This window comes from Cavia porcellus, unplaced genomic scaffold, assembly GCF_034190915.1.
Source record: "Cavia porcellus strain 051 isolate PalLab524CR breed Dunkin Hartley unplaced genomic scaffold, mCavPor4.1 scaffold_4, whole genome shotgun sequence".
Taxonomy (NCBI): Eukaryota; Metazoa; Chordata; class Mammalia; order Rodentia; family Caviidae; genus Cavia; species Cavia porcellus.
Window position 1 is genome coordinate 116,029,849 of NW_026947487.1, and position 26,964 is coordinate 116,056,812.

The window sequence follows — 26,964 nt, forward strand, 5'->3', positions numbered from 1 at the left end:
CCATGGCCTGCCTCAGGCTCTGTTCAGCGGCCAGCGGCCTCTCAGGCGGGGCCCGGGGAGCTGGAACCATGTAGGCAGTGTTGCTTCAGCGTGGGCTGGAGGGCAGGCAGCCTTTCATTTATTATTGATGCCCTGTCTACTTCCTGAAAGGCTTTGTGATGCTGCGGGGGAGGGCCCTGCAGCGCTGGGACCATCCACAGGAGTCCTGGGATGACAGAGCGGTGCAGGCAGGATCCTGCCCCGTGGGAGGCCGCAGAGCCCTGGGGAATCGATGATACTTCTCTAACATTCGGGGCCATGGCAGTGTCAGAGTAGGCTCCTTGTGTGTGACGTGTTTGTTAAGCAGATGGAGTCCTAGTTGACTCTCCAACAGCCCCCGCACAGCCCTGCTCCCTGGAGACCCCGGCAGCGTGGTCTCCAGAGAACCTGGGGTGAGACTGGAGAGGGACACCGAGGTTCCTTGCAGCAAGGGGAAAGGGAACTGTGCCCACTCGAGGCCTCACCCACACCAGGACAGAAGTGGCCTGGCTCTCAATGCTAAGAGAAGGCCAGGGTGAGGCCTCTGTTAAGTGGCTGAGTGTTCACTTGGGGACAGGGGTTTGCATCTTGAGCTTCATCCCCACCCCACTGTTAACCATTGCAGTGCAAAGGCGCAGCGGTGCGTTCAGGAAGGTGGGGCTCTGCTGTCCAGCTGAGGGAAGGCCGGCCGGTGCGGCTCCAGCACTGCATGGTTCCCTGCGGCCTGGACTGTGGCCAGGTGCAGGGAGGACACAAGCGGTGTCCCCGGGCAGGTGGTGTGTGGGGCTTCAGTGTGTGCACTGGGCCAGGAGCACCCACGTATCCTCAGGGAAGCCTGTGCCCGGGCCACCAGGCTTATGCCGTGCCTGGTCTGCATGTCCCTCCTCTAGCTGTGGCTTCTGTCCCCTTTGCCTTCATCTGCGGTGAGGCTGAGGAGAGGCCCTCCCTCCTAGGCAGCCCTGAGGACAGGCTGAGAGCCACCTTCAGTGTCCTTGCCAGGAGCCTGGCCTGTCACAAGCTCTAGGGCAGTAGTGACAACTCCACTTGGGTGTAGAGACACCCATGTCTCAGCTGACCTCTCCGAGCATGGCCTGGTGACATTTTGCATGGGAAGGACCTGTGCTTCTGCCCTGGGAATTGGGGGCTGGTGGGGTGCTGTGCCCCAGGGAATCACCTGTCCACAGACTCAGTGGTCTAGTTTGGCACTTCTGGCCCTGAAACTGGAGGTCATCTCCATGTCCATCCCGCAGGCATCCTGGGCTTGGGACGGGGCCCTGTGGAATGGAGCAGCTGGACACAGGCGGAGAGCTTGCCATGGGAAGGTTGATGAGCTTTGTAAAGTGCAGGGCAATTCCGTGACACCAGGCTGCCACTCTAAGGAACAAGCTCTGGGGTATCTGTGTATCAGTGGGGATGCAGCCTTGGCCCCTCTGGCTCGAATCCTTTCCATCAGCCCAGGTAGCCCAGGGCCCCCATCAGCTGCCTGTCTGCAGAACTGCCTGCTGTGTATGTTTCCCTAACTGCCCTCACATAGCACAGGGCTCCCCCTCAGTGCCCTGTCCACCATGCCGAGGGACGCACTTCCAACTTTTTTTATGGCTGGCTGGAGCTGTTCCCCGCTGCGCCCATGGGGGTGGGGTCCAGGGCCCACTGACCTGGAGTTTCCTGCAGTGCCTGACGCAGATCACCAGGCTGCCCTGTGCAGGAGTGGCGGCCGGAAAGCCCACACCAGGTCAGTACAGAGGACCCCTGCAGGCCCAGCTGCGTACTTCAGGTCATAGCTGCAGGACCCATGGGGACAGAGGACCAGGGTGGGCATGGTGGTCCGCTGCACACTGCAGGTTTGTCTCTGGTTGACAGACGGGAACTGGGCCTCCTTTGGGCCCCCGTGGGGGAAGCGCTGTGTGGGAGTGTCACATCCTCCCTCTCTGCACGGCCCCCGGGAGCTTGGCTGCTCAGCCGTGGGTGACTCTGTCTGCAGCTTTTGAGGAAGCTGGGGTGGAGGCCAAGGTGGAGCCAGGGGCTGGTGGCACACGGTGGGCAGCTGGGGTGGGGATACATGTGTCTGTTGGATGTGACCGGGGCTACTTATGTGCTGGCCCTCTGTGTCTTGTCCCTCCCGGGGGGGCACAGGGTGGCACCATGTCCAGGGCGGGTTGGGGGGTCCCATGCGGGCTGGGGCTGTCTGGCTCCGGATAAGGGGTTGAGAGCGAGCTGTGCTGGGTATGGCTGAGACCTGTGCTCTCACAGCCACTCCCACCTGCGGTGATGTCACCTACGAGAGCAGGGCAGGCAAATGTGGGGTGTGGGCACATTAGTGGGGTTGCTCAGCTGTACCCCCAAAGATCTCCAGCCCTGAGAATATGCTAAAAGTTGAGTGCTGAGAGGAAGTGGCAGCCTTTGTGTCCTGACCTTGGGCCCCTCTCAGGGGCAGCAGGACCCCAGGCGGGTGGGGACCGATCAAGGGAACAGGTGCTTCAAGTTGCCAGGCAAACGGAGGGCAGGACAGCATGGTGGGGCAACTTCGGCAGTGAGGTCACTGGGGATGTGCTTCCCGGTGCTCGGGTCCACCCCCAGAGGCCCCTCCATCCTCCCGTCCTGTCTACCCCAGCAGGAGCGGCACCTGCCACTCAGGCCTCGTCCTGGTCCCATGAGACTTCTGTGACTGTCTGTCCCCCTAACGGCACAGAGAGGTGGGAGAGGAAGCCGGAACCTGCTGAACAGGACCGGGGAGGCTAGAGAAGGGCAGAGCCAGGACAGAATTCCAGGTGTGCGGCAGAGGACGGCACCTCCCGGGGAGGCCTGACCTGCATATTGGCTCCTGGGCAGCCACCTCTGAGGCCCTAGGGTGTCCCAGCTGAGAAATGTGTGCACTCAGCAGGGTCCTCAGCCGCTAAACCTGGCCACATGCAGTCTCAGGGGCCCCCTCCCCCTGAACTCTGGACTGGGCACGGACTCATCTGTCAGCACACCCATGCCACAGAGTGGTTAGCACCCCATCTTACAGCTAAGAACACCAACTGCCTGGAAGACCTGGTTCAGCTTCCATGGCAATCGGGGCCATCCAGCCCCCCACCCGACAGCTCTGTCCCTCAGCAAGGAGAGCACAGCAGCGTACGGCTGGTGCTGACCGCAGTTTATTAGGTGCCTGTGCCCGGTGGTGGCAGTCTGAAGGGCACGGCCCTGGCTACATGGGCTCTACTGCTGTCCGTGGGCTTGGCCCAGGACGAGGGCGGCACTACAGGGTCACGGCTCCTATCAGGCAGACGAAGGGCAAGGGGAAGGAGGTGTGGGCTGTTGATGCGTCCTGCGGAGCCTGGCGCTCTGCACAGGGGTGCGGGTCCAGGAAGCCTCCCTGTCGCCACCCCGTGGCCTCAGCACTGCCCGGCAGTGAGCTGCTCTGCCCGCTCGGCGAGGAGGAGGCTGCACGGGGTCCTTCCTGTCCTCTTTAGAGGGATACTGAAAAGACAGCTGTGTACCAAAGAGTCTAGAAAAGAGGGGCGTCGTTTACGAGAGGAGGACAGGGTGACTGGCCCGTCTACAGGGCTTAGGGCGGTGGTCAGTCTCGGCCCACGGTGCACCAAGCAGCTGGAGGGGAGAGAGAGGTTAGGGGACTTTCAGGGCATGCTGTCACCAGGGGAAGGCAAGGTGGCACTGCTTTCCTCTCCACAGTCCCCGGAACCATCTGCTTCCCCACCAACTGCAGGGCAGAGACACAGTGCCCCCGGGTACACAGCGCTTCATCTGCTGCCAACTCTGCCATGCTGGAGCTGGCCTGATGCCACAGGGGACCACACAAAGAGTCATGAGCAGAGCCAGACCTTGGGAGCTTGTGTGGTCACCCAGGTGGCACACAGTACAGCCCAGCCTGTTCCTGAGACCAGCCCTGTGGTATTCTCTCTAGTCCTGGCTGCACACCCAGGCTTGATGGTGGGAGCTCAAATCTGGACTGTGATTGGGGTGGGTGGGGCCATCCCATCCCCACAAGTCAAGGTCCTCTCCAGAGCTGCCTGGGGTCTGCCTATCTCCTGGACAGAACAGCCCCACCCCCTCACTTGGCCCAGCCTCTACCTGGCACGGAGATCTGGGACAGGGCCTCCGGCTGGCTCAGCGTGTCCACCTTGACATGCCGGAAAGCCCTGCACACAGGGCTCTGCAGGTGCCTGCAACCGGGTGAGGTCAGTGGTGGGGAGAGGATAGACCCGGGGAATATGCCGGGGGCTGCTGGGCCTCAGACCTTGGGGCATTGCAGAGGAGGAGACTGGGGCTAGGAGTGCCCCGTTTACCCAGAGGCCAGGAGAAACTCCTGCAGGCCCCTGGAGCTGAGCTCACCCCAAGATGGACTGGAAGTGCATGGGTCTTGCCACACAGCATCCCTGTGGTCACTCCCTTCTCCCTGTGGGGCCACAGCCTAACCCTTGCCAGAAAGGCCAGGAGCCACCTGCATCTGTGCCTCCCGCTGCCAGGGCCAAGTCCTGCTGCCAGGGCCAGGTGGTGGCCCAGACAGCCACTGGTGTGTCCTGGCTGCAAGTGGGTAGGGCGGGAGCCCCCAGGCAGCCACCACCTCCCACACTTGGAGGTGCTTGGAAACCCGATTGGTGGTGAGACTCCAGGACTGAGCAGCGGGTCCCATCTGCATTGTGGCATCTCTAAGTCGCTGCGTGACTGCAAGCTGCTCCGTAAGGCACAGTCTCTACCCTCAACAGCAGGACCAGGTGTGGAGGGTGGTGCCAGAGTCACTGGGGAAAACCCTGAGGGCTTCCTGGAAGAGGGCATGAGACCCGCACTCCAGTGAGCTGGGGGAGGAGGGAGCAGAGTGGACTCAGGACACAGGGTGGTTTTCACATGCTGGTGTGCAGGGTGGCGGAGCCAGGGCAGCACTGGCCCTGCTGGAACCCGCTCTGACGAGCCCTGTGGCCCCCTGTGGGGTGAAGGGCAGAGGCTGGTCTGCCCTGCTGCTGCACCTCGAAGCAGGACTGGGGAGCGCACCCCACTGTCTCCTCTGTAGAGGTCCCCTGGGGCAAGGGTGGGGCTCACCCACCTCTTCCACTCCTCCTCTGTCTCCCAGAACTCATAGACCACGAAGGTGAAGCCGTCAGCCAGCCTCACGGCGGCAATGCTGTGGGGCAGAGAAATGGGGTGCTAGACTTCTCCGCAGATACCCGCTGCCCCTCCACGGTCACAGCACCTCCTCTTTCACACCCAGGGTAGCAGTGCCCCCGAGCCGTCACTTGGGGCTGAGTGCCCAGCTGGGTCAGATCAGGCTGGGCGTGCAGGACAATGTGGGGACTCGAGGCCTCCAGCTGGACCTTCAGCTCCTTAGGCTGCAGCCTGTAGTGACCCGCACAGCACTGTGCCTCTGCTCTTGGCATGTGCTCCCTGCTGGTGAAAACCAGCCCAAGCCCCTGCCAGGTGCCGCTCTGCAGCTCCCCTACCACAGCACCGGGGGAAGTGGCCATGAGAGCCAGCATGTCTGTGGCTGGCTGGAAAGACCTAAGCAGATGTGGGCCGCAGGGAGGACGTGTCACCAGGATCCAGGCATGGGCTTCCCCTCCTCCGTGGAGCCTGTGGTCCCATCCTAGCAGCAGGGTGCACAGAACCCACAGTAAGAGGCAGGCGAACACAAGGGGATCTGCGGACGCCAAGAGCTCAGCCAGGGGCAGCAGCTGTGACTGCCTTGGGTCACCCTTCTTGTAGCGAGTGACTTTGGGTTATACCTTCGGGGTGAGGTGGGGTGTGGCTCTCTGGTAGCGCACTCGCCTAGCATGCGTGGGGCCCAGGTTCGAGCCCCAGCACCACACAACCAAAAGCACCCGCTGCATGCGGCTGGGCCGAGTGCGGTCCTTAGCCGGCCATGCTGGCAGCCCAGCTTCGAAAAGGCCACCTGCCGGCTCGTGCCCTGCGCCGGCCCCGCCCTCTCCACTGTGAAGCCAGAGTCCCCGCCTTCCATGTGTGACCATCATGGTCTGCCCGGGGCACCCCACAAGGAGAAGCAGGCTCCTCAGCCAGACTGACCCCACCCATCCTGCTGGAGGATGACTGTCATCAGCCCTGGCCCTCCTCGTCCTCACTCCGGCCATGTCACTGCTTTCACCGCCCTGATGGTGACACACGGGCCTGCAGGGGTCACTCGAGAGCCGCCAGGTGTGGGGGACCTGCTGCCACCAGCCCCCAGCTCTCCTCCCTTCTCTTGTCAGTAATAAACGTGCTGCTGGATCAGCCTTGCACTTTGCTGTTGGCCCGCAGAGGTCCCAGGACCAGGAGGACAAATGAACGCTTGCGAAGGGGGAAACTGAGGCAGAACTGTGGAGAGGGCTGAGGACACAGGGCTGCTGCTCTGCGTGAACCTGCCACACGGGGTGCGTGGTGGCTGCTGTTTTGCAGCATCTCCCTTCCCGCGTTTTTCCTTGCTTATTTACTGTGTGTGCCACACGCCAGGCCCGTGGCTATGTGACAGTGTGAGGGGCAGCAGCCCCAAGGGAGGTCAAGTGGTCATGGTGGTTCCATTCAGACTCCTAACCTGCCCCATCCTCACCACGGGAGGAGCCTGAGCAGGGCCCTGGACCCCACCTGCTGCCGCCCCTGTCCTCCCCACAGCACGGCCACTCACTGGAAGCAGGGCTGGGCTTCGGCGGTACCCCGGAGGTACTGTCGCAGGGAGCCCAGGAACTCGCCCAGCTGCTCGGGGCACACAGCCATCTCCTGCCGGACCAGCTGCAGGTGCTGCGGACCAGAACACAGCAGAGCGTGGCTGCTGGGGCTCAGTGCCCAGTGATCCTCTTCCAAGCCCAGCTCCGGCCCCTAGTGCCTCCTCTTGTGGGGGACGGGAAAGCTGGCTGAGGAGAGCCTGCGGCAGCCATGTGCGCTCAGCAGGTCCCTGCAGCCTGAGACGGGCATTTAGACGCCACCAGCCAGGCCTGGGTCCCCTCCCATGTTCTGCATTCTGAGGACTCCTGCGCTGCTCCAGTAAATTTACTGGGAGCAAAGCCTGGGGGGAGGGGCCAAGTGCTGGGGCTACACTGTCCCTCGGGGTTCTGGGGGAGGGGTCGTGGAGCCACGAGTGGCTGTGGCAGGGAAGGAAAGGGCCTCACCATGTTGGTGCCTTCATCGTCATCGGAGAGGCGCTGCTGCAGGTCAAACCAGAGGGTCTGAAACCACAGAACACAGAGCCACGCCTGAGACACAGGCCGCCTCCTCCAGAGAGGCCTCCAGGACCCCATAAGAGCAAGAGTACTCTGGACACTCCAGGGCTACATCCCGGACCAAGGCTCCCAGGGCCAGGCCTGTGGACAGGGCTGCCCCCTAGGGGACCTTAGGAGCCTGGGCTGGGGACCCACCCCAGGGAGCAGCAGAAAATCCCCCGCGCTTTGGCCTCTTGGGGCTCAAGGGAGGCTCAGGGACCCCTGAGCAGTGCAGCAGGCCTGCAAAAGCCAAGTGCTTTGTGGGGGGACCTGGGAGGGCGGCGATGGGCACTCAGGAGGGGCTGGCCTGGGACCCTAGCAGCTGCTTTCATGGGGGGGTGTCCTGGGGTTCACTCCAAACCCTGGGATTACAGGCACGTGCCATTGTTCACTGTGATACTGTGTTTTTGCCACAACTACAGATCAGGCCCTGAGGCTCTTCACTGGCAGCACCTCCGGCCTTCACTTCTGATTCCCTGTGAATCTAGGACTCTGATTGGGGTGCTCTGTACTGCGTCCTCCCAGGCCCTGAAGCAAAGGTCACAGAGGCACCTTACCGGCTCTTCTGAGCAGCCCCACGCGGGCTCTGCCCCTCACAGTACTTGGGGCTCAGTGCAGGCCCATTCTCATCCCTGCTATGGTCCCCAGGCAGCGCTGGGCTTGGTGCTCACAAAAGCAGATGAAGGGCTGGGCTTGGTTCAAACAGGACCTGTCCCGACCCCAGCTCTTAAATCGCCACGCTCCTTCCTTCAACTTGGGCGTCCACTCAGTAACCACAGGCCCTGTCCCTGCCCCTCCTCAGGGGACAAGTGGTTACAGTCACCTGGAACGCATGCACACGCACATGAGGCCCTTCTGTCATCAAGGGAAATGGCAGCAGGTGGCAGAGCTGTGCCCCTGTGACTCAGTGTTTGCACAGGGGCCCCTGCGCAGTCCTTCTGAGCTGGCATTGTGAGTCTGTCTGTCCTGGAGCCTGCACTTCCTTCTCTGGGAGGGGACAGGGGAAGAAGGTGAGCCCAGCAGGCACCAGTTTGATTCTACCATTTTACAATCATAGATGTGGCTGCTGGAGGACTGGGGTGGCAACTGGCTTCTCTATAAGATGAGGGGGGACAGGGTAGCACCCAAATTTGCCAACCCGGCCCCACACCTCCCATTTGGCTGGGCCAGGAGGGGGCTCAGGTTGGCTTTCAGGGGGCAGGCCAGGAGCCAGGCCCTGATTGGCCTATGCTAGAGTCCAGGGCCAATCAGAAACTGGGAGGTATGCCCCGCCCCATCTCCAGGACGCCCAGGTGCTCTGTGGTTACCAGCCAGCATGGTTGTTAGGGCGACCAGGGTGCTAAAAATAAGCTTCAAAGAGCCTCCCTCCCAGGGCCCATGCCGAGTTGTTATGACAACTGGCCGCTGGGTCCCCCAGAGCTGCTCCACCCCGACAGCTGGCTGGGCATGGGGAACCCACAGTGGCTTTCGCCTTGCAGCCAGGCTGCAGCCTCCTCCCTCGGACTTCCCCCATCAGACCCTGCCTGCCTTGGGCTTCCACCCCTGTGAATCTCTCAGCACCCCCAAATCCATCAAAGCACAAGTGCCCTCTGCCAAAGATGCAAAGAGGAGCAAATACCGGAGGAGGAAGTGTCGCCTGGATGCCAGGCTGAGGTACCGGTTATGTAGGTGCGCGGGGGTGGTGCGTGCCTGCGTGTGGATTCTGGTAACGGGATGTCTAATAATAACTGCCAACGCTGCTAATGTTAAATGCTAACTAGGACAGAAGGTTCCGTGGCAAGTCATCGAGACGTCATCTTATTTAATCCTAACTGCACCCGAGAGGGCCACGCCTTGCCTGACTGATCATCAGCGGTGGAATCTAAGGCTCAGAGAGGCTGAGTCACTGGCCCAAGGCTGCACAGTCCAATGCCAACATCCTGACACTCCATCCCAGGCATCCGTAAGCCTAATGAGCACTCTTTCCTTCCTGCTCCAAGTGGTCACGCGTTCTCGACTGAGTCACAAACCTTCCCTGACTCGTGGCTCCGGGAGGGCTGCTGTTTGCGGTCCTCTGCCCTCCCACCACCAGCCAGGGCTCCACTCGAGTCCCTCTGTCCCCACTCCATGCCACGTGGCTGACGCCTCCACAGGGCTCCCTGACCCTCCAGGCCAAGCTGCCCTGGTGTGCGTGTGCAGGGAGGGAGGTAGGAGACCCCGTGGCAGGGCGGGCGCAGTGCGACTCACCTTGTTCTCCAGCCTCCCAATCAGCTCCGCCAGCCGGCTGATCTGGGCCTCCAGACTCTCCTCCTTGGGGTCCCCGGGGGCTAGGAAAGAACCGGGGACCCTGATGGCTGGCAGGGCTGGAAGTGGGGGTACGCAGAGCACCTTGGAACTCCCAGAACCCGGGGCAGCACTCCCACCCCAGGGCCACCGCTCGCTCTCACCAGGCAGCAGGCTCTTCCCTTGCTCCGCAGCCACAAGCTTGGGGCCCGGGGCGTAGGGAGGAGTGGGGCTTCTGTACCAGCACTCCACGGCGCCGTGGCTGGGTTTGCCGTGGTTCTGTCTGCAGTGAGTGGGGGAAACACAGTCAGTGAAGGCAGAGGCAGGGCCAAGGCCACGTTTAGCAGTGTTCACAGGTGTTTTCCAAACCCCAGCCCTGCACTGAGCTGTGCCCAGAACCTACCCTGTGGAGCCCTATGCCTGTGGGGCTAGGGGAGCCACAGCCTCCCTCTGACTGGGGAGCAGGTGGCTTGGCCTAGGCCTTGTGCTGGCTTGGGCGGACTGGGACTGGAACTCTGCTGCCTCCTAGGGTCCAGCCTGAGCCTTGTGCCCCAGGGATACAGTTCTAGGGCTGAGTCAGGTTCCCATGCACCCCAAAGGTGCATAGCTTCCCAGATGCATGCTGAATGCAAGGGTAGAGATACCAAGTGTCCCCCTTCTCTGCCTCATTCAAAGCCCATATGGTGCTCGGTACCCTCCAGTATGGGAAACCTGGGATTGCACCATCAAGATCCCCAAAAGAGAGCCCTACAAGACACAGAGTGGGGTGTAAAAGGATAGACCCCCATCTCCTGTCCCCCACACACAGTGACAGCCAGGCACAGCCAGTCAGAGGCTCCTGCACTGCTCACCAAGCACTGTGCCTGGCGCACATGGCAGGGACACCCAACACCCTCAGGGAATGACCAGATGGACCCTCGCTGCACAAAGCACTGGAAAACCCACTGTGGGTGGAGGGCACGGGTGTGATACACTTGCGCCCCATCCCTGGCTTTGTCGCTCTGGTATGTTCTGGGATTTGTCTCCTGAGAACCTCAAAAGCCTGGTGGGGCTCTCTCCTGCACCGAGGGGCCAGCCCTGCCCCGACAGGCAAAGTGTGTGCAAACCAGCAGCGAATTCAATGTGGTCTGCAGACCCGGAGGGCTGAGTAGGAGGCCCTGTGGTGGCAGGGTTTGAACCAGCGGCTTGTGCCTGGGACACAGGGTGGCCTGAGAGAACCCAAAACTTCTGGGTGCTGTGATGTGAGGTGGCAGTGTGTGTGGGGAGGGGCACTACCCATTGTGCCACACCGCCCTTCGGAAGTGTGCCAAGGTTGGGCCCCACAGGGGGATGGCAGGTGTGACCCTGATGTGACAGAGCCGGCAGCAGGACAGGAAGGGCAAGCCTTGGGTCACGACAGTGACCAAGCAGAAAAAGACAAATCCAAGTGTCAATTTACAGAGCGGCAGCTCTGAACTCTGGGACCTCTCAGGGTCACGGGATTGAGCGTGGATGCAGGGCCCTGCCCGGGCTCTCCAACCCAACAGCCAGAGTTTGGATTTGAAATGTGCCTGGCCCAAGTGCTCAGATACCATGGTAAAGGGTCACCAAGCGGCCTTCACGGACCAGAGTGTCTAGCCACTATGAGGGACCTCAGGAACTTTCCTGTGCCGGGCACCTGGGCACCCAGGCAAGAACGAGGCTCACTGAATTCTGGGTAACCTGTGAGCAGTCACCTGTCCAGTAACCCTCAAACCCCCCAGGAAAACCTCAGCAAGACACGCCATCTCCCACGGCCCTCATGCCTCTGGCCTTGTATAGCAAAGAGGGCACGGGCCATGGGGGTAGAGGGTGAATGGGCATGGGTATGAATGGCTCTGCTCTCTACAGTCACCAGGTAAGGCTCTACCGTGCCATCAGTGTGGCATCCATCATTTCTCAAACTCACTTCCAGTTCTAAAAAGCAGGCCAGGCAGTGGAAGCATTCTGCATAACCAGTGAGCAGCAGGGGACAGGGAAGGCTGACCAGAGCCCTGGAAACGGCACCTAAGCTGCCTGTACGCAGGAGCTGCTGTGCGCACACCCCAGGCCATCTCATTCCATCCGCACCGTGACCCAGGAGCTAAGACATCGGTCACCAGCCCTCATATTACAGCTAAGAGTAACAATCTTAGGGAGGAGCAACGATCCAGCCCCAGGAGCACAAAGCAGTGTGTGTGCCCCATAAGCCCCTCCCGGGACCCACTGACACACCGGATCTGGCTGGTCTGCTCCTCGATGGCCTCCACCGCACTCTCCACGGAGCTGAGCAGCGACTGGATCTGACTGGCCGTCTCCTTCAGGAGGAAGCGGGTGACGAACTGGTCCACGTTGCTCCCGCCCTCGTACACCTGCGGAGGGACGGGAACGGCATCGAGGGTGAGGGACGGCTTGGAGCTGGTGTCTGTGATCTGAGTGATGACGGGGCCCCACTGTGCCCTGCGTCTTGGAGGCTGCAGAAGCTGAACCCGGGCTCTGCCACACCAGCTCTGCAGCCTCTCTGAGCAGGCCGGGCACCCCTCTGGCATGCACGGCCTAGGTCAGTCCTCACGGTGAGAATGGGGCTGCTGTAGAGCTACCTACAGAGCCACCGTGAGAACCAAGGGCGGAATGGGTATCAGGCGCTCAGCTGCACGCCAGCCGCAGAGCACAGAGCACAGAGCAGCGCCTGGTGAGCAGGAGGAGCTACAACAGGTGGTGACGGCGATGGCGATGGGGAATGGGGTGCTGATGGCTGCGGTCCTGATGACGCTGGATGGAGGTAATAAAAATGATAGTGACAGTGGAGATGTTAGTAGTGGTGAGCAGAACGTGGTGATGATGGTGACTGTCAGTGACGCTGATGACGGCGATGGTGGTGGTGGTGGTGGTGATGACAGTGGTCATGAGCGTGATGGTGTCAGTGATGGTGACGAGGATGGCGATGGTGCCAGCAATGACTGCTGGTAGCTCTTTTGTTATTTCTGTTTTGCTGCAAGAATGGAGATAAAGCATTAGGGAAGAAGTCACAACCGCTGCTCTTCCCTTCCAAGCAGGTTAGCCAGGCTCCTGAAGACAGTGCCCAAGCCTCAGACCTCAGGAGGAGGGACAGGGGACAGAGAGGGAGACCCGGCACACACCGCGGGCAGGGGCTCTGAGGAAAAGACCCTGGAAGAGGCTCTCCAGGAAGCACTGCTCTGGGTCTTAGATAGAATTCTAGCTTTGTCACAAGAGTCCGGCACTGACACTTCGTGGCTGAGACTCTGCCTGCAGAAGGCTTGCTAGCAGATGAGCTCAGCCTCTTGGCTTCTCTGGCCACTCGAGGAATGAGGAGAAGGTAGCAGCCATGCTTGATGGTCTGAGGGGGAGATCCCTGGCCTCAAGCCTTGCCCTATTCCCTGGCCTCCTCCACCGAGAGCCTGCCTCTCTGCGCCACCTGCCCCCGTGCCTTGGAGGCCTGCCCAGGCTCTGGCAAGCACAGGGAAATAGAGCTCTCAAGGAAAGCAAATTAAACCATCCATCACTGACTGGGAATTAATTAGCAATAACTGCAAAACAGGAAACACGACCAGGGGACGGAGGGCTGAGGGAGGCAGGAGCAGGGCTGCAGGGCACACCAGGCGCTGATCCCTGGCCAGGGGTCCCTGAGGTCGCTCCAGTGGACGTGAGGCCTCAGCTGGAAGTGGCAGCCTGATGGATCGCAGCTGAAACCATTAACCTCCCAGTGATCAATGGGCCTGGGACAGAAATGAACAAGAGAGAGCCTGGTACAGAGAAATCTGCCAAGAAGCGCACAGGCAGGAAAATGACCAGAGATCAGGAGGGGTGACTGATGGGACAAATTCTGAAGAAGACAAGTTATTTTCAAAAGAGTAGAAATGAAGCTTTAATAGACATATCCCCGCCACAACAGATGCTTCGGCTTTGAGCCGGCTCTGCAGATTCCAGAGGGAAGAACAGATCTGCAAATTCTGCATGCAGTGGACAAGGATTCCGTGTAAGGACCACGGGGGCGGGGGGGGGGGGATACCAGGGATCTGCAGTACTCTGAAGTCTACCCTGTGAGCATGTGCTCTACAGAGGTGAAGAGCCTCTCCTAAAGCATCCAAACCGGGAATGCAGAGAGGAAATCCTTGAGCAGGAAAGTTGTGGCTTTAAGTACTCACTCAAATCGCACACCAGGGTTACAGAGCTCCAGAAAGAAAAACATCAGCTGCGAACAGTTTTAACTTCTAGGACACTGGGCTAAGCCTATGAACTGTGGAAAAAAATAACCTCACATTTCAAAAACTCCTTTATTCCCAAGTGAAACAGACTTTTTATTAGCTAAGTGTAAAAATAAGATTATGACACTCACAGTGTGTTTTAAAGGTCACGTAGACAATGCAGATGGTCATTTTGTACCTGCCAAGCCACAACCAACTTAGCAGCCATCAAAAGGAAAATTGCACACAGGACGGAGGAGGAGCACAAGCAGAAGGAAATATCGGAGGACAGAGAACACTGGCAGAGAGGAGGAAGCGGGCCTCCCAGTCTCCGGGCCCCATCTGTCAGCACAGCACGCAGGGCCTGTGCAGGAAGCTCGGGCCAGGCTGTCAGTCAGCCTGGTTGGGTGAGCAGGACCAGCGCAGATCACTACCGAGTCAGAACCAGGAAGAGAAAGTGTCGCACAAGGCCCGGAGGGCAGGAGCAGGAGGACCAGAGGCGGACTGTGCTGGGAGCCTGTGCTGCCGCCCCATGTGCGCGGCCCGACGGGTCCGGCTGCTGTAGGAAGCAGGCTCACTGCACCTCAAACTTCAGATTCTTTAACTCACAACCCCCCAGTTCTGGTCATGTTCTTCAGACACACAGCAAAATGTGAAATGTGTTGGCTACTAGTTATAGCGTGTTCAGCATAGGAAAAACATGGCAATAATCTGATGCGTCCAGCAAAAGGGGCAATGAGGGAGGAGGAGTTAAAATGGTTTTATCTCACGTATTGAATATCTATCATTGATGTAATAAAAATATAACAGAAGTATACATATGGAATAACATGGCCAGAATACATGCAAAGAAAAAACATTAGCAATACAAAGATTAAATGAGAGGGCAGCTCAGTGTGAGAAGCCAGTCTGTCCCGGTCCTGGAGGACAGACTGGTTAGAGGAGGCAAAGGACAGCATCAGGAAGAAACTGCAGGAGCCTCTGAGCTGGGCAAAGGTGACGCCCGAGTTTCTCACCTAGTACAGTCCCCTGGTTAACTAAACCCTCCTTTACTTGGGAGCTGTTTTTTTTTTTGGTACCGGGGATTGAACTCATGACCTCACACTTGCCAGGCAGATGCTTATGCTGCCAAGCTAAATCCCCAGCCCTGGGAGCTATTGCTGAAATTAAGATGTAGAAAATTGGCCACAATGCATTGACGCACAGTCACAGAAATGCCCGAACCTTCCCTGGAACACAACTTACTGCTCCTGGCGGACAGTGAGCAGCGTCGAATTCACGCCCAAATTCATCTCCAGATTCCTGGCTGCCTACACACACACATGCATACAAATGCACACATGCGCCTTCTCCGAATATTCCTGAGCCAGCATCTCGCTGGCTCTGAACCCGAAGCATGCACATTTTGCCTTTGTGTGTATGTATATTTAAAAAGTGTCTTTCAGCTGCAGGTGGTGGTGTGCACCTGTAATCCCAGCACTCAGCCTGGGCAACTCAACAATACAGCAAGACCCTGTCTCAAAATGAAAAGGCTAAGGATACATAGCTCAGTGCAGAGGCACTGAGTTCAAATGCCCAGTACCACAATAATAATAATAATACCCAACAGCACCTGTCTTAACAGCATGTGTTCCATCACAAAGGGCAACTGTTTTCACATTTTATACCCTGCAAGCACTATCCCTGTCTTCCTTAGAGTTCATGGGAGAGTTGTAAAAACAAATGAAATCTTACACCATGAAGATCCCTCAGGACACTGTAAGTCAGAAGAAAGATTCCTGGTCACTAGGTGTGGGGTCTGACATCTGGTGGGCAGCTTGTAATGCCCAGCTGAACTGAATCAGCGTGGTGCGGAGGGCCCCGAGGATGGCTACCAACAACAGGACTGGAGAGGAAGAGGTGGTACTGCTGGGTCTCCTGCTCCTGTGGGCTCTCCTGGAGGAGCCCCGTGAGCTTCTTCCCTGATATGAACTTCACTGTTCTCATCATGAGAGGAGCTGGGGGCCTTGTTGCTGAGAATGGCTGCGGCTCACTTTGGGGGAGCTCTGGTCCCTACTTTGAACATCGCTCCCTGGCTCTGGAGGGGAAGATGTGTGCTGTTCCATCTCCCGGAGCAGCTTGTCACACTGGCTTCCTGATGTGAACTCGGCTGGTCTCATCACTGGAGGAGCTCGGGACCTCACTTTTGCTGAGGACGGCTGTGGTGCTTTTCAGGGGAGCCCTGGTCCTTACTTTGAGCATCGCTTCCTGGCTCCAGGGCGGATTCCTCAGCTGCTGCCACAGCTCCTTCATCCCACGGGGCAGACTTTCTAGCTTCCACCGCTGACCTCGGGGCCCTCCCAGTGCAGACTTGCATGAGTCACTGTTGTGGGCTGTAGGACTCAGGGTGGGCACTGTCATGGGCTCTAGGTCTTCAGCTGGACTCATGCAGGACATTACTGTAGGGTCCAGACCCTCAGCTGGCTTGTTTGGGTCTTAGTGTTGTGGACAGATTTCCTGCACTTTTTATATTTGACTTTTGGGGTGACTATGATAAATAATCCTATAAATTCCATGTCCTGTATTCAACTGTTTTCTTGCAAACCCTGACTGTGACACCTGGTTTTACCAAAACACAAGGAAGTGAGAAGTGACCAGGGAGAAGCAGACATTCCGAGAGCAAAACCTCCACACACTGGAAGCTCTGGCAGCTGCGGAAATTCATTGCAGGGTAACTTCTTTTAATTTCGAACTTCTTTCTATGAGAAGGAAAACCACCCTGCGGCACCCGCTTCACATACAGGGAAGAGCAGCTGCAGCCACAGAGGCCGAGGAGGAGAACATCCCAGGGCGGGGACAGCACAGACGCTGGGAACAGCACTGAAACTTCCAAGTGTCAGGCCCGGAGTCGAGAGCAGCCAATTCCCACAGGCAACCTCTGTCAAAATAAGAGTTAGCAGGGAGTCTGGCAGGCGTGGGGACTCACACCTGTAATCCCAGCCCTCCGGAGGCTGAGCAAGAGGGTGGCAAGGGTTCGGGAGTTCGGGGCCAGCCTGGGCTATACGGCGAGACCTTGTTCCCCTCCACCAGAAGAAGGAAAGAAAGCAGGAAATCGGATCAAACTTAAAATAAAACCGTGACTGTCATTATAGACTTTGTTTCCCATTGGTGCCTCTTTTATTTATTTATTTTGGTACCAGGAATCGAACTCATGACCTGGAGCCTGCCAGGCAGGTGCTGTGCTGCTGAGCTGTATCCCGGCCCCTGGCGCCTCTTTTAAAAGTGTCACAGTGTTTTCAGGTTTTAAAAATAATCCTAAAACTCTCTGATATACATTAGATCAGAAAACCAAAGCTGTTCAGGATAATTATTCAAAACCATAGCAAAGTGGATACAAAAACCAATTCTTTTTTTAGGGGCTGGGAATTTAGCTCAGCGGCATAAGCGCCTGCCTTGCAAGCGTGCGGTCATGAGTTCGATCCGTGGTCCCGAAAAAGACGGAAAAAAAACCCAATTCCTTTTTTGAACAGAAAAGTGATTCTCAGACATGGAAGCTGAATCACACCCAGGAAACATTTTCAAATCACCTCCCGGCTCACTCCCGAGCCATCGTCCCATATCTGTCCCCACAGAGAGAGAGGACACGCTCGGTGAGTGGCACGGATGGTGCCAGATGATAAAAGAGTAATGTTCCCGTGAGAGTTTACCGCAGACTGTTCAATATGAGAATCTAAAAATAGAACCCACTCCATCAATAGCAGCGGCGAAATCATCAGATCGTCTATAAAAACCAAAAAGGCATTCGAAAAAATTTGCTACCACCTCCTGAGACAAAATCTTAACAAAGAGAAGGCAAAAATATTTCTGTAACAGGCTAGAGTCTAAAATAAACGCTGGTATTAATATTATGATGCATGCAGAGACACCACGGGGTGGCATAACAGGGGCCCCGGTGTGGCGTCATCGGGGAAAATGGGGCCCCAAGAGCTCCGATAGGGGGCTGAGGGTTTCCAGGGAGAGGCACACAGAGAACACTGCTTGGGAACAACTGACCGAGGTCAGCACGCAGTCACAAAAGCAAAGCACTCAACTTAAGTCCAAGCAGCGAGCTGCCTTTCTGCAAACAGCTAGGCCTGCCAGGGAACGATGCCTCAGAGATGCTGCGAGGACCTCCCGCCACCAACAGCCACCCACACAGCGCATCATCTCAAGCGGCAGGGTGATGTTCGGGGACCCCTCCCGGTGCAGGGCCTCTCCCATTCCTGGACATCACTGACCCAAGGCCAGCCGGCAGCATGGGGCGGGGTTCCTGCCCCAAACCTCCAGGCGGGACTTTGGGACAGCAGAGGGCGTGCTGTGCAGACAGGGAGCCACTTCAAACCTCAGGGCTCCGCCTGCTGCGACACAGGTCAGCAGGAGCTGGAGAGGTGCCAGCGCATTGGCACCGTGGTCAGAGAGGGAGTCTTGGATCCACGCAGACAGGGACTGGGTGTCCTTTGGAGAACGGATGGAGCTGGTCTTAAACTACTCCTGGGCAGGAACGGGGACCTCTGATGAGGCGCAGCCCTGCAGGGAGCGGCTTGGCCACCAGCCCCACGCTGTCCCGCCACAACCTGCAGGAGGTGACTCCCTCTCACCCGGGCAGCAAGCAGGGCCAGGTCCTCCGAAGGTGCCTGTGGTTACGGGCTGCAGCCCAGGCACCTGCATGTCCCTCTCTGTCCCTGCGGGCCCACGCTTCCCCTCCCCTCGCTCCATCCGCCACCATTCCTGCGGGCCTGACTCAGTCCCCTCTCTGGCCAGCAGCAGACCTGACCAACTGCAGCTGTGCGGGTCGGACATTTTGTGCCCACCTCAGATCTGTGCAATGCGGAGGAGATGTAGGTGCCCTGGGCTCCCGGGAGGTGTCAGGGAGATGCTGGTGCTGCATGTGAGTGTGGCCAGGCTGCCACAGGGCCACAGCAGTGGGGACAGGGCACAGGGGCCAGTGTCATCAGGGTACAGAAGCCCAGGGCCTGGAGGAAGCCTGTGGCTCCACCACACAGCTCCCTGTCCTCCTGCTGGGCAGCTGGGAGACAAGGGGACTAGAGACTCTGGGTGGGGACAGTGGGAAAGGACTCCTGGTCACTCCAGGTTCACTCTGGGTCTCACACTCCAAACCAGACCTGACTGGACAGGGCCATTCACCAAGCTGTGCCATGGACTTCACAGTTTATCTCAATGCCCCTGCAGTGCCCCTAGCAAGTCCCAGGGCTGGCAGCTGTCATCAAGGTCACCCAGAAAAACCTGGAACCAAATCAGAGCTCAGGCTCCAGCGGCTCGGGGTGCCCTGTCCCCGCTGACCTTCTTGGTGTAGCCCATGGCCTTCAGGACAGAATGGTTCAAGGTCTCCAGGGAGGCCAGGACGTCCTCATAGTCCCCCATGTGGTCCACGAAGTAATCTGGGGAGGGCAGAAGAAGGGCGGGGGTAAAGGGGTGCTGGCTCCCACCAACCCCACTGGTGCCTGCCTCCTGGTCCCTCCCCGCCCCAGCACACCCTACCCTGTGCCACCCTACCCTGTGCCACCCTGTGCACCTACCACACAGCTCCTTGGTGTCCACGTGGCTGCAGAGAGAGGAGACAGAGTAGCAGATCTGTCACTGAGCCCCCTTTACAGAAGCGCCTGCTGCCTGCTCCCCAGACCCATGCCCAGTTCCTTTTGAGTCAGCCAGGGGGAGATGGGGCCCAGGCTGGGCTAAGCCAGGGCCAGGATGTGGGGACGGCCTGGATGGAGGTGGCCATGACTGCCGTGGGTCCTCGAGGGGGCTCATCTGCCCCGCTGCCCCACCCTGGCCTTGGCAAGTCCTGCAGAGGGCAATCCAGAATCCTGCTGAGACCCACAAGGTAGAGACCTCCGACTCAGCGAGTCTCTGCTCCAGGCCGCCAGTGAACTAGGGGCCTTGCAAACAGGCTTGGTGGCAGCCCCTGGTCTAGGCCATCTCTAGTTTTCTCAGGATGCCCCCAAATTATCCATTCTGCCCCAAGCAGCCCCCTAGAAACTCATCTTCACCCTGAGTGGGCCCAAGGAAGGTGAGCAGGTCACTTTGACCACCCCCAACCCCGAGGGTGGGTCAAGGAGCTCAGGCTGCCCCCTGCATGGGAACCCACAGAAAAGGTGGGTGTCATCAAGGCTGGCGGGCGCAGTGTGTAGCTGTGGGTGGGGTGCGGGCTGGGGCTATGGCCCTACGGGAAGAAGGGTCAAGGGGCTACTGGTGTAGAACTGGCCAGCGTTGGTTATAGTCTGGTTTAAAATGGGCCTGTACCAGGCCAGGGCCGAGGCCAGAGAAAACACAGGGCCCCAAGTCAGGCTTGGGACTCAGAGCAGAGGGAGCCAGCAGGACAGTCCCTGCCACCCTCCTGCTGTCCCGGTCACTGGGCACTGTGCAAAGCCGAGGGTGTGGCCACACTGCTCATGCTGGCAGAACCACCCCGTCCGCTCCCCACCTAACTGGGCAGGGGGGCCACACTGATGGGGCTCCGGAGGAGGGGGCTGCGGTGGGGGCTCAGGCCTCTTGCTGCTGCAGGGACCGGAAGCCGAGGCCCCGACCCGCACGTCGGACCTACTTGGTGTTGTCAGAGTCGATGGTGTGGAAGAGGTCCTCAAGCTCCTTCTCGTTGAGGACGCCATCTGCGAAGAAGAGCTGGAATTCCTCCAGGGACAGCTTCCCGTCATCTGCAGGGCCGAGGGGACAGCAGCTGGTGTGTGGAGATAAGAGCTGCACACCCCGGCCAGGCGGCTCCGATGGACAGATACGCTCCAGCCTGGATCACCCTGCCCACTATTCCCGCTGCCAAACACACTCCCTTTTATTTATTATCCTTTGCAGAACTAGGGTTGAACTCAGGGCCTTCACATTCAGCACAGCCCCAACCCACTTTTTGAGACAGGGTCTTGCTAAACGGCCAACTTGCTTAGTTGGTCTCAAACTTGTGATCCTCCTGCCTCAGCTGTGCAGAACGCTGGGGTTACAGGTGTGCACCACCGCACCCACCCCGGGCTCTACTCCAGAGCATCTCTGCATACCCAGTTTGCTTCTAGGCCTCATTCATCTGGTAATTCACCAGATAGGTGATGCCCTAAGCCCGACAAACAAGCCCGAGCTGGCTGGCAGGGCTTGCAGTGGACCAGGTATCTCACAGGCATTCGACACGCAGTGTCTGCTCCCGCTGGGTGGGTCTCTCACCCACTCTGCGAGACCACATGGGGGAGCGCTGGTTAACCGGCCTGATTCTCGGCCACAGGCAAGATGAGCTAAGCCGGTGTGCGAGGGAACTTGGTGCTCTGCTACCCTCTCTGTGCTGGGCACAGTGCTGTCTGAACCTCGTGGGGCAGGGTCAGACCAGACACCAAGGAAGGCAGCTAGGGACACAGGGCACTCGGGAGCCCAGGCCAACTCTCGGCCCTCTGCCTGGCCTCAGTGTCACCTGCTCCACTCCCAGGGTTCCTTTCCCTCCTTCATTGCACTGAGGGGAAACTGAGGCACAGAGCAGTCCTGAAGCTGCGGCCTGAGCCCCGATCCTCCAGGCACCTAGGGCAGGAACTTGTGGCATGGCCCCCATCTCCCAGCCACCGTGGGTGCTGGCACACACGCCTACCTTTGCGTTGAGGGCCAGCTGGGGGAGGTCTATCTTGGGGGGGTGCCAGCCGAGCCTGGCGCGGCAGATGTGTGCTGCGACTGAGCTGCCATGCCTGCCCCTGGCACAGCAGGGGCGGCCCCAGCAGGCCCTGGTCCCCCTCTGCCTCTTTCCGTCTATGCTGGCACCTCGGTGCCCTCCGAGCCCCAGGAGAACGGCAGAAGCTGGCGGGCCTGGATCACAAAGCCCTCTCAGCTGACATTTACCGAGCACGCCTGGCCACGGGCCTAATGAGCCCCCAGCACTCACGAGGGATCAGCACCTCCACCCAGACTGAGCCCAAATTCCCACACCGAGTGGGCGGGTGCCTCCTCCTCTGCCTGAGGTCCCGGGCAGGGCCTCTCACAGGTGCTAACAACCAGAAGGAGCTGATTCAGAGACCTTTCAAACACCAAGAGGCTGGCGGCTACAACACCCCTAAGGGGGTGTTCGGGGCGGCCCCTCCGCACCAGCTGCCCTGGACCTTTCTGGGGTCCACACAGGCTGCTGGGCAGGGCCCTTGCTCTGGCTCCTCCAGCCCGTCTGTGTCACAGGAGCCCCACGACAGGCCCAGCTCGTTCCTTGCTCCTTTAATCTCCAAGGCTCCTGCCGTGCACCCTGCAGCCAGGCTGAGCACAGCCCCAGGCCCATCGCCCTTCCCCGAGCCCACTGGCAGCCCCTCCTGTGGGTGCCTTGTGGGTGTTTTTCTTTGCACCCATGCCAGCACCTGCGTGCACACCTGTTCTCACACCTACTCACACACTACTTCCCTGACTGCCCACTCCCACACACACACCATGTTTTTAACCTTGGTGACCACTCAGCACCTGCTGGCCCCACTGCCCACGGGCCAGCTGCTAGCCTGGCTTTGTCCACTGGGGAAAGCGGAGTGGCTATGTCAGGAGAAGGGTGACTCCCGCTTTGGTGTGTGACAAGTGCTCTGGGATCTTAGGGAGGAGCCGGGGCAAGGGGATGCAGGTACCGACGCTGACCCCATCTACAGACGAGGACACAGAGCCCCAGTGTGGCGACGTACTTGGGGTCAAGGCATACGGGCTGAGCTGGGACGTGAACACAGGCAGTGGGGCTCCAGGCTAACCAAGCACCATCCCTGCAGGGGCCGCAGGAAAAAGCCCAGGTCCCCCAGACTCCTACTGCTAACAGTGTGTCACACCCACATCAACCTTGGTGACAACTGCCCTCAGACTTGAGGGCTAGCAGGTCCCAGAGGAGGAGCAGGCCCAGCCTCCGTGGGGGCTGCAGGAAGGAGACAGGTGCCTGCAGCTGCAGTCAGGGGGTGGAAGGCAGCCTGGCAGGGGCGGGGGGTGGCCAGAGAGGGTGTCACCCACATGTGCCTGGGGGACAGGTGCTGCCCACGCACCGCAGCACAAATCGGAGGCATGCACCCTGGGCACACAAGGCAGGGTGCAGAGGCAACGGAGATGACAGCCGCACAGACCCCGTGGCCACACCCAGAACCCGCCACAAAGCAACTCAGCCTGGGGACAAGAAACAATGCCACATCCCCAATCCCAGGCTTCCCACGCTGCCACACACAGCAGTGACCCCGAGGCCAGGGCCATGCGGAGAAGAGGCCTCCTCCAGCTCATGTCAAAGGCTCTGCAGGCCATGCATTTTCTGAGTGCCATTTAATCTCCCCGAAACCTTTTCCTGCCTTTGCACCACAGACTCACTGCTGGTGACCCTGAACCCCGAGGCCTGGGAGGCATCCCAGCACCCCAGGGATGGGTTCAGGGAGCGGTCCCTCAAAACAATTCCAGATCAGACCTGTGCACCCCTGCCCCCCATCCCACCCAATGGGAACCCCCAGGGATGGCAGGGCTGGTTCCAGACCTCAGCCTCAAAAGCCCAGGGCTTTCAGCTGGACAGGTGTTAAAGTCCAGTTTACAGATGGAGAAACTGAGGCCCACAGAGGCACTGCCTTGGCAGAAGTCCACAAAACACGCTGAACCCAGTAACTGGTGTGCATGACAAGCAGTGAGGCTGTTTCTCTCCCTTGTAGGGTGTGGACCAGCCTTCCTGGGGGCTGCATTCTTCCCAAAGACCAAAGGGCTGGGGGTCCACGAATCCCCAGGCCACCACCACAGGCTGCTCCCTGCTTAGAGGCCTGAGGGATGGGGGGACAACGCTGGGGTCTTTGAGGCAGCCTGGGCTTTGCTCATTAGCTGGTGACCCTCAGGCACTACTGGGTCATCAGGTGCTGCAGGACAGGGCACCAGTGCCCACTCTACTGGGTGCCCATGCAGAGGTGTGTGCCAGGCTCGGCGTGCTTCCCAAAGGGCAGCCTCTGGGTCCCAGCCTGGGCCTTGAGAAGTGCACAGGGCAGAAGGACCCAAGGCTTGCAGCCACCAGCCAGAACCCGTTCCGACATCCTCCGGGCTGCTCTCTAGGCAGGGGCTTGACAGACAGGGTAGGGCTAGGCTTTCTGACTTCAGTCTTGCCTGAATCCTTCCCCAACTCCTTGTCCCTGAAGCCTCAGGACAGAGAGGGCCGGTCCTACTTGTGGACAGCAGGGTGGTAACTCACCATTTTTGTCAGCACGGCGGAAAATCTGCAGAGAAAAAGAGGGGTCAGACCTGAGCAGGAGGAGGTGCCGGCGCCCCCCAGCGGCTTCTGCCCCATACTGAGCCCCTCACCCCAATGTCAGGAGCAGCTCTGAGCTGGGAAAGCTGCACTCCGCTTCCCCTTCCCGGGGGAGGAGACCCTAGCTGGCGGGGCCGGGGTGGAGGCTGGGGCGGGCCCCTGCCATTCCTCGGAAGCAGCCGCCCCTGCTCTGTTTGCGCTCGCTCGTTCTGCCCACACGGACGTCAGGCGCTGGCGCTGCACACTCACGCACGCCCACACAACCCTGCAGAGCCCCCCAGCTCCCAGCGGCCACACTGGGGCGCAGAGTCCCATGGGAAGCCCCTCGGGGAGCCCCTTTAACCTCAGGGGCCTCCTGGAGCAACTCTCTGAAGGAGGCATGCAGCAGCCTGGATACGGGCTGGAGGCAGGAGCCCTGGGTGCCCAGGCTAAGGCCGCAGTCCCTTCCCTTGTGCTCCTGACACTTGCCTGGGACTGTACCTAGGCGGAGTCCCTGCCAGAGAACCCATGACCGGCAGCTCCTGTAACAGCAGGTGTCCACGCCTAGGGGCTGGCCAGGGCACCTGCCTCACCTGGGAGTCCAAGGCATACAGTGTTGGACCCATGAAGCAGAACCTGAGTGAGCCTGAAATCCGGAGACTTAGTGTCTGCAAAATATCCCAGGGCAGCCCCAACCCAGTGGAACTGGCTTATTTCAGATGGGGAAACTGAGGCCCAGGGAGGGGGCAACATGCCCATTTCCCAGTAGTTCCTGGACACTAGGGAGGTGTCCTCTGTTCAGGGAACCCTGAAGGACACCCCTCCCACCTCCATGCCCACCCTGCGGCAAGGGCAAGTGCCCTCCTACCCCCTATCCTCCAAGCCAGGGCCAGGCATCTGCCCCTGCTACAGGCCCTGGGCTGTCAGGGGGGGAAGCAGGGCTGCGGAGAATTGCCCAGCATCACCCCACCTCCGGGGGACCCCATGTCCCTTCAGAGTGAAAGCCTGAACACCTACATGGTTGCTTCTGACTGGCAAGGTTCTTAAGGCTGGGCCCCGTCCAGGTGTCCTCAGAACCCCCAGAACAGCAGACCGATGGCCATGGCGTGGTGCAGCCTGGGCACTCCCCAGCCCATCACTCCACCTCACCGATGAGGAATGGGGTCTCCAGGCCAGGCAGGTCTCAGCCAGAGGGAGCTAGCAGGAGGGGCCTCTGCCCAGGCCTAGGTCCTGGGAGAGCAGATCGCTGAGTCCTGCTGTGTGCGCGCGCGTGCGTGTCGGTGTGTGTGTGCGTGTGTGCGCGGGCGCGCGCGAGTGTTGGTGTGTGTGCGCGCGCACGTGTGGCCCTGAGGCACTAGAGTCCCCTTACACCCCATCCAGCCCATCTATGGGTTCCTGATCGAAAAGGGAAGGGAGAGAAAGAGACAGGACCCCCTCCCCAGCAGGCATGTGCTGTACACACAGAAACACACAGCCAAATCGCGCTGGGGCACCCCGGGACCCTCTGCCACCTGACCCCAAGTTTCCTCCACCTGATCAGCCTCTTTAAGGGGAGAACCTCTCATCCCCCCCCCCCCCGGCTGCCCCCACCCTCACGTGGGAGCCTAATGCACTCCCCAGGGGCAGTGGTTGGGGACCAGGTGAGGAGTTAGAGGGGCGTGGGGGCGCGCCTGGGGTCCATGAAGGAAAAAGCAGTGGGAGATAGGAGATGAAAGTCGGGGTCCACCTGGGGTTCAGGTGAGGAGAGGATCAGGGAAGGAAACGGAAGGCGGGGGCTCCAGAGCCCGCTGCTGGGGGGCACACGGGCAGGACTCAGGCAGCTCAGAGGCAGATGGAGGCGCCTCCAAAGTCGGGGGCGAGGGGCCGAGGGTCTCTGGGGATGGGGACAGGGTGGGGTTCTGGGGCGCAGGAGAGAGGCGAAGCGGTGCAGGGGTTGCTGAGGGGCTCAGAAAAGTAGGAGCTGGCGGTGGCTCCGGGCGCCCGGAGCAGGGGATCCGGTTAGGATAGAAGCTGGGGGCGGTGGCCGGGCGCGGGGCTCCAGGTCCGCGCGGCAGGTGAGGGGGGCGGGGCCGCGCGCGCGGTGGGGTCGGGATCGCGGGGTTCGGGGTCCCGGCCGGGGTCCCCGGGGGGTGGAGGGGCCGCGTACTCACGTCCAGTATGACGGCGGTGCCCCCGCGCGGGGCTGAGCGGCCAGGACCGGGGCCGGGGCCGGGGTCGGGGTCGGGGTCCGCGGCGGGGGCCGGCGGCGGGGCCCGCGGCTCGCCCATCCTGGCGCCCACCCAGCGCAGCAGCCCGCCCAGCGCGCGGCCCTGCGGCGCCGGCTCCCGCAGCAGCCTGTGCGCGCCGGCCCTGCACAGGCGCGCCGCCCGCTCGCACATCGCGCCGCCCGCCGCCCGCCGCCCGCACCGCCGCCCGCACCCCGACCCCCGCCGCCGCCGCCCCCGCGCGACCCTCGGGCGCCGCCCGCCGCCGCCCCGCCTCCCGCGGCCGCCCAGCCCGGGGCGCGGGGGAGGGGACCCCGCCGGACCCCACCCCGGACCCCACCCGCCGCGCGGGGGCGCTGCCCGGGGGCGGGGGCGGGCTGTGGGGCGCGGGGGGTTCCGGGGGGCCGCCCCCGAGAGTGCCCGGCGGCCCCCCGCCCCCTTGGCACCGCCGCCGCAGGGCCGGAGCGCGGGGTCCGGCGAGCTCGGAGCGCCCTCTGCCGGCCGAATCCGGGCCCAGCGCCCGCGCCCCAATCCCCTCAGCCCTGCCCGGCACCGCCCTCCGCGCCCCAGCGGGCACCAAGCCTGGTGCTGGGCAGCGAGTCCAGGTGACGGTGGCGGGCGAAGGAGACCTGAGCCTGAGCCCTCGGGACCGGGCCCTGAATCGAGCCCACGTGTAAATGCAGAGCTCAAGCTGATCTGCCCTGGGCAGCGCTGAGGGGCTGCCCCCCTCGGCGGCCTGGAAGGCTGTGGCCGGAGCCTTTGCAGGACAGTGATGCTTACGCTAGGCGATCTGAAGGAAGAGGCGTAGAAGAGAGCGGAAGGTAGCCCTGGGCTAGAGGCAGCCTGTGCAAAGGGCCAGGGGCGGGCAGGCGCAGAACATCCGG

General features: G+C 60.5%; 1 protein-coding gene across 4 annotated transcripts; it reads right to left on the bottom strand.

Moving 5' to 3' along the window:
- Positions 1-3,139: 3,139 nt before the first annotated feature.
- Necab2 (N-terminal EF-hand calcium binding protein 2) lies at positions 3,140-26,275 on the bottom strand. Of its 4 annotated transcripts, XM_063247735.1 has the most exons (13): positions 26,027-26,275; positions 23,841-23,865; positions 20,244-20,352; positions 19,219-19,244; positions 18,983-19,080; positions 11,694-11,830; positions 9,626-9,744; positions 9,426-9,505; positions 7,110-7,166; positions 6,629-6,741; positions 5,060-5,137; positions 4,090-4,181; positions 3,140-3,606 (listed from the first exon to the last, which is right to left on the bottom strand). In XM_063247735.1, exons 1-13 carry the CDS (start codon positions 26,252-26,254, stop codon positions 3,578-3,580), a joined length of 1,191 nt encoding a protein of 396 aa, XP_063103805.1. In that variant the 5' UTR covers positions 26,255-26,275; the 3' UTR covers positions 3,140-3,577. The 4 variants fall into 4 exon arrangements, with proteins under 4 accessions (XP_063103805.1, XP_063103802.1, XP_063103803.1 ...); XM_063247732.1 differs by lacking the exons at positions 3,140-3,606; positions 4,090-4,181 and adding an exon at positions 4,188-4,780; XM_063247733.1 differs by lacking the exons at positions 3,140-3,606; positions 4,090-4,181; positions 26,027-26,275 and adding exons at positions 4,188-4,780; positions 24,894-25,417.
- Between the last annotated feature and the right edge of the window lie 689 nt (positions 26,276-26,964).

Coding starts and splice junctions, on each gene's coding strand:
- Necab2 (XM_063247732.1), bottom strand. CDS start 26,254: ATGTGCGAGCGGGCGGCGCGCCTGTGCAGGGCCGGCGCGCACAGGCTG. Junction 9,745..11,693: donor GAGCAGACCAGCCAGATCCG/GTGTGTCAGTGG, acceptor CACTCACTGCAG/ACAGAACCACGGCAAACCCA. Junction 5,138..6,628: donor GAAGCCCAGCCCTGCTTCCA/GTGAGTGGCCGT, acceptor TCTGCCCCACAG/CATTGCCGCCGTGAGGCTGG.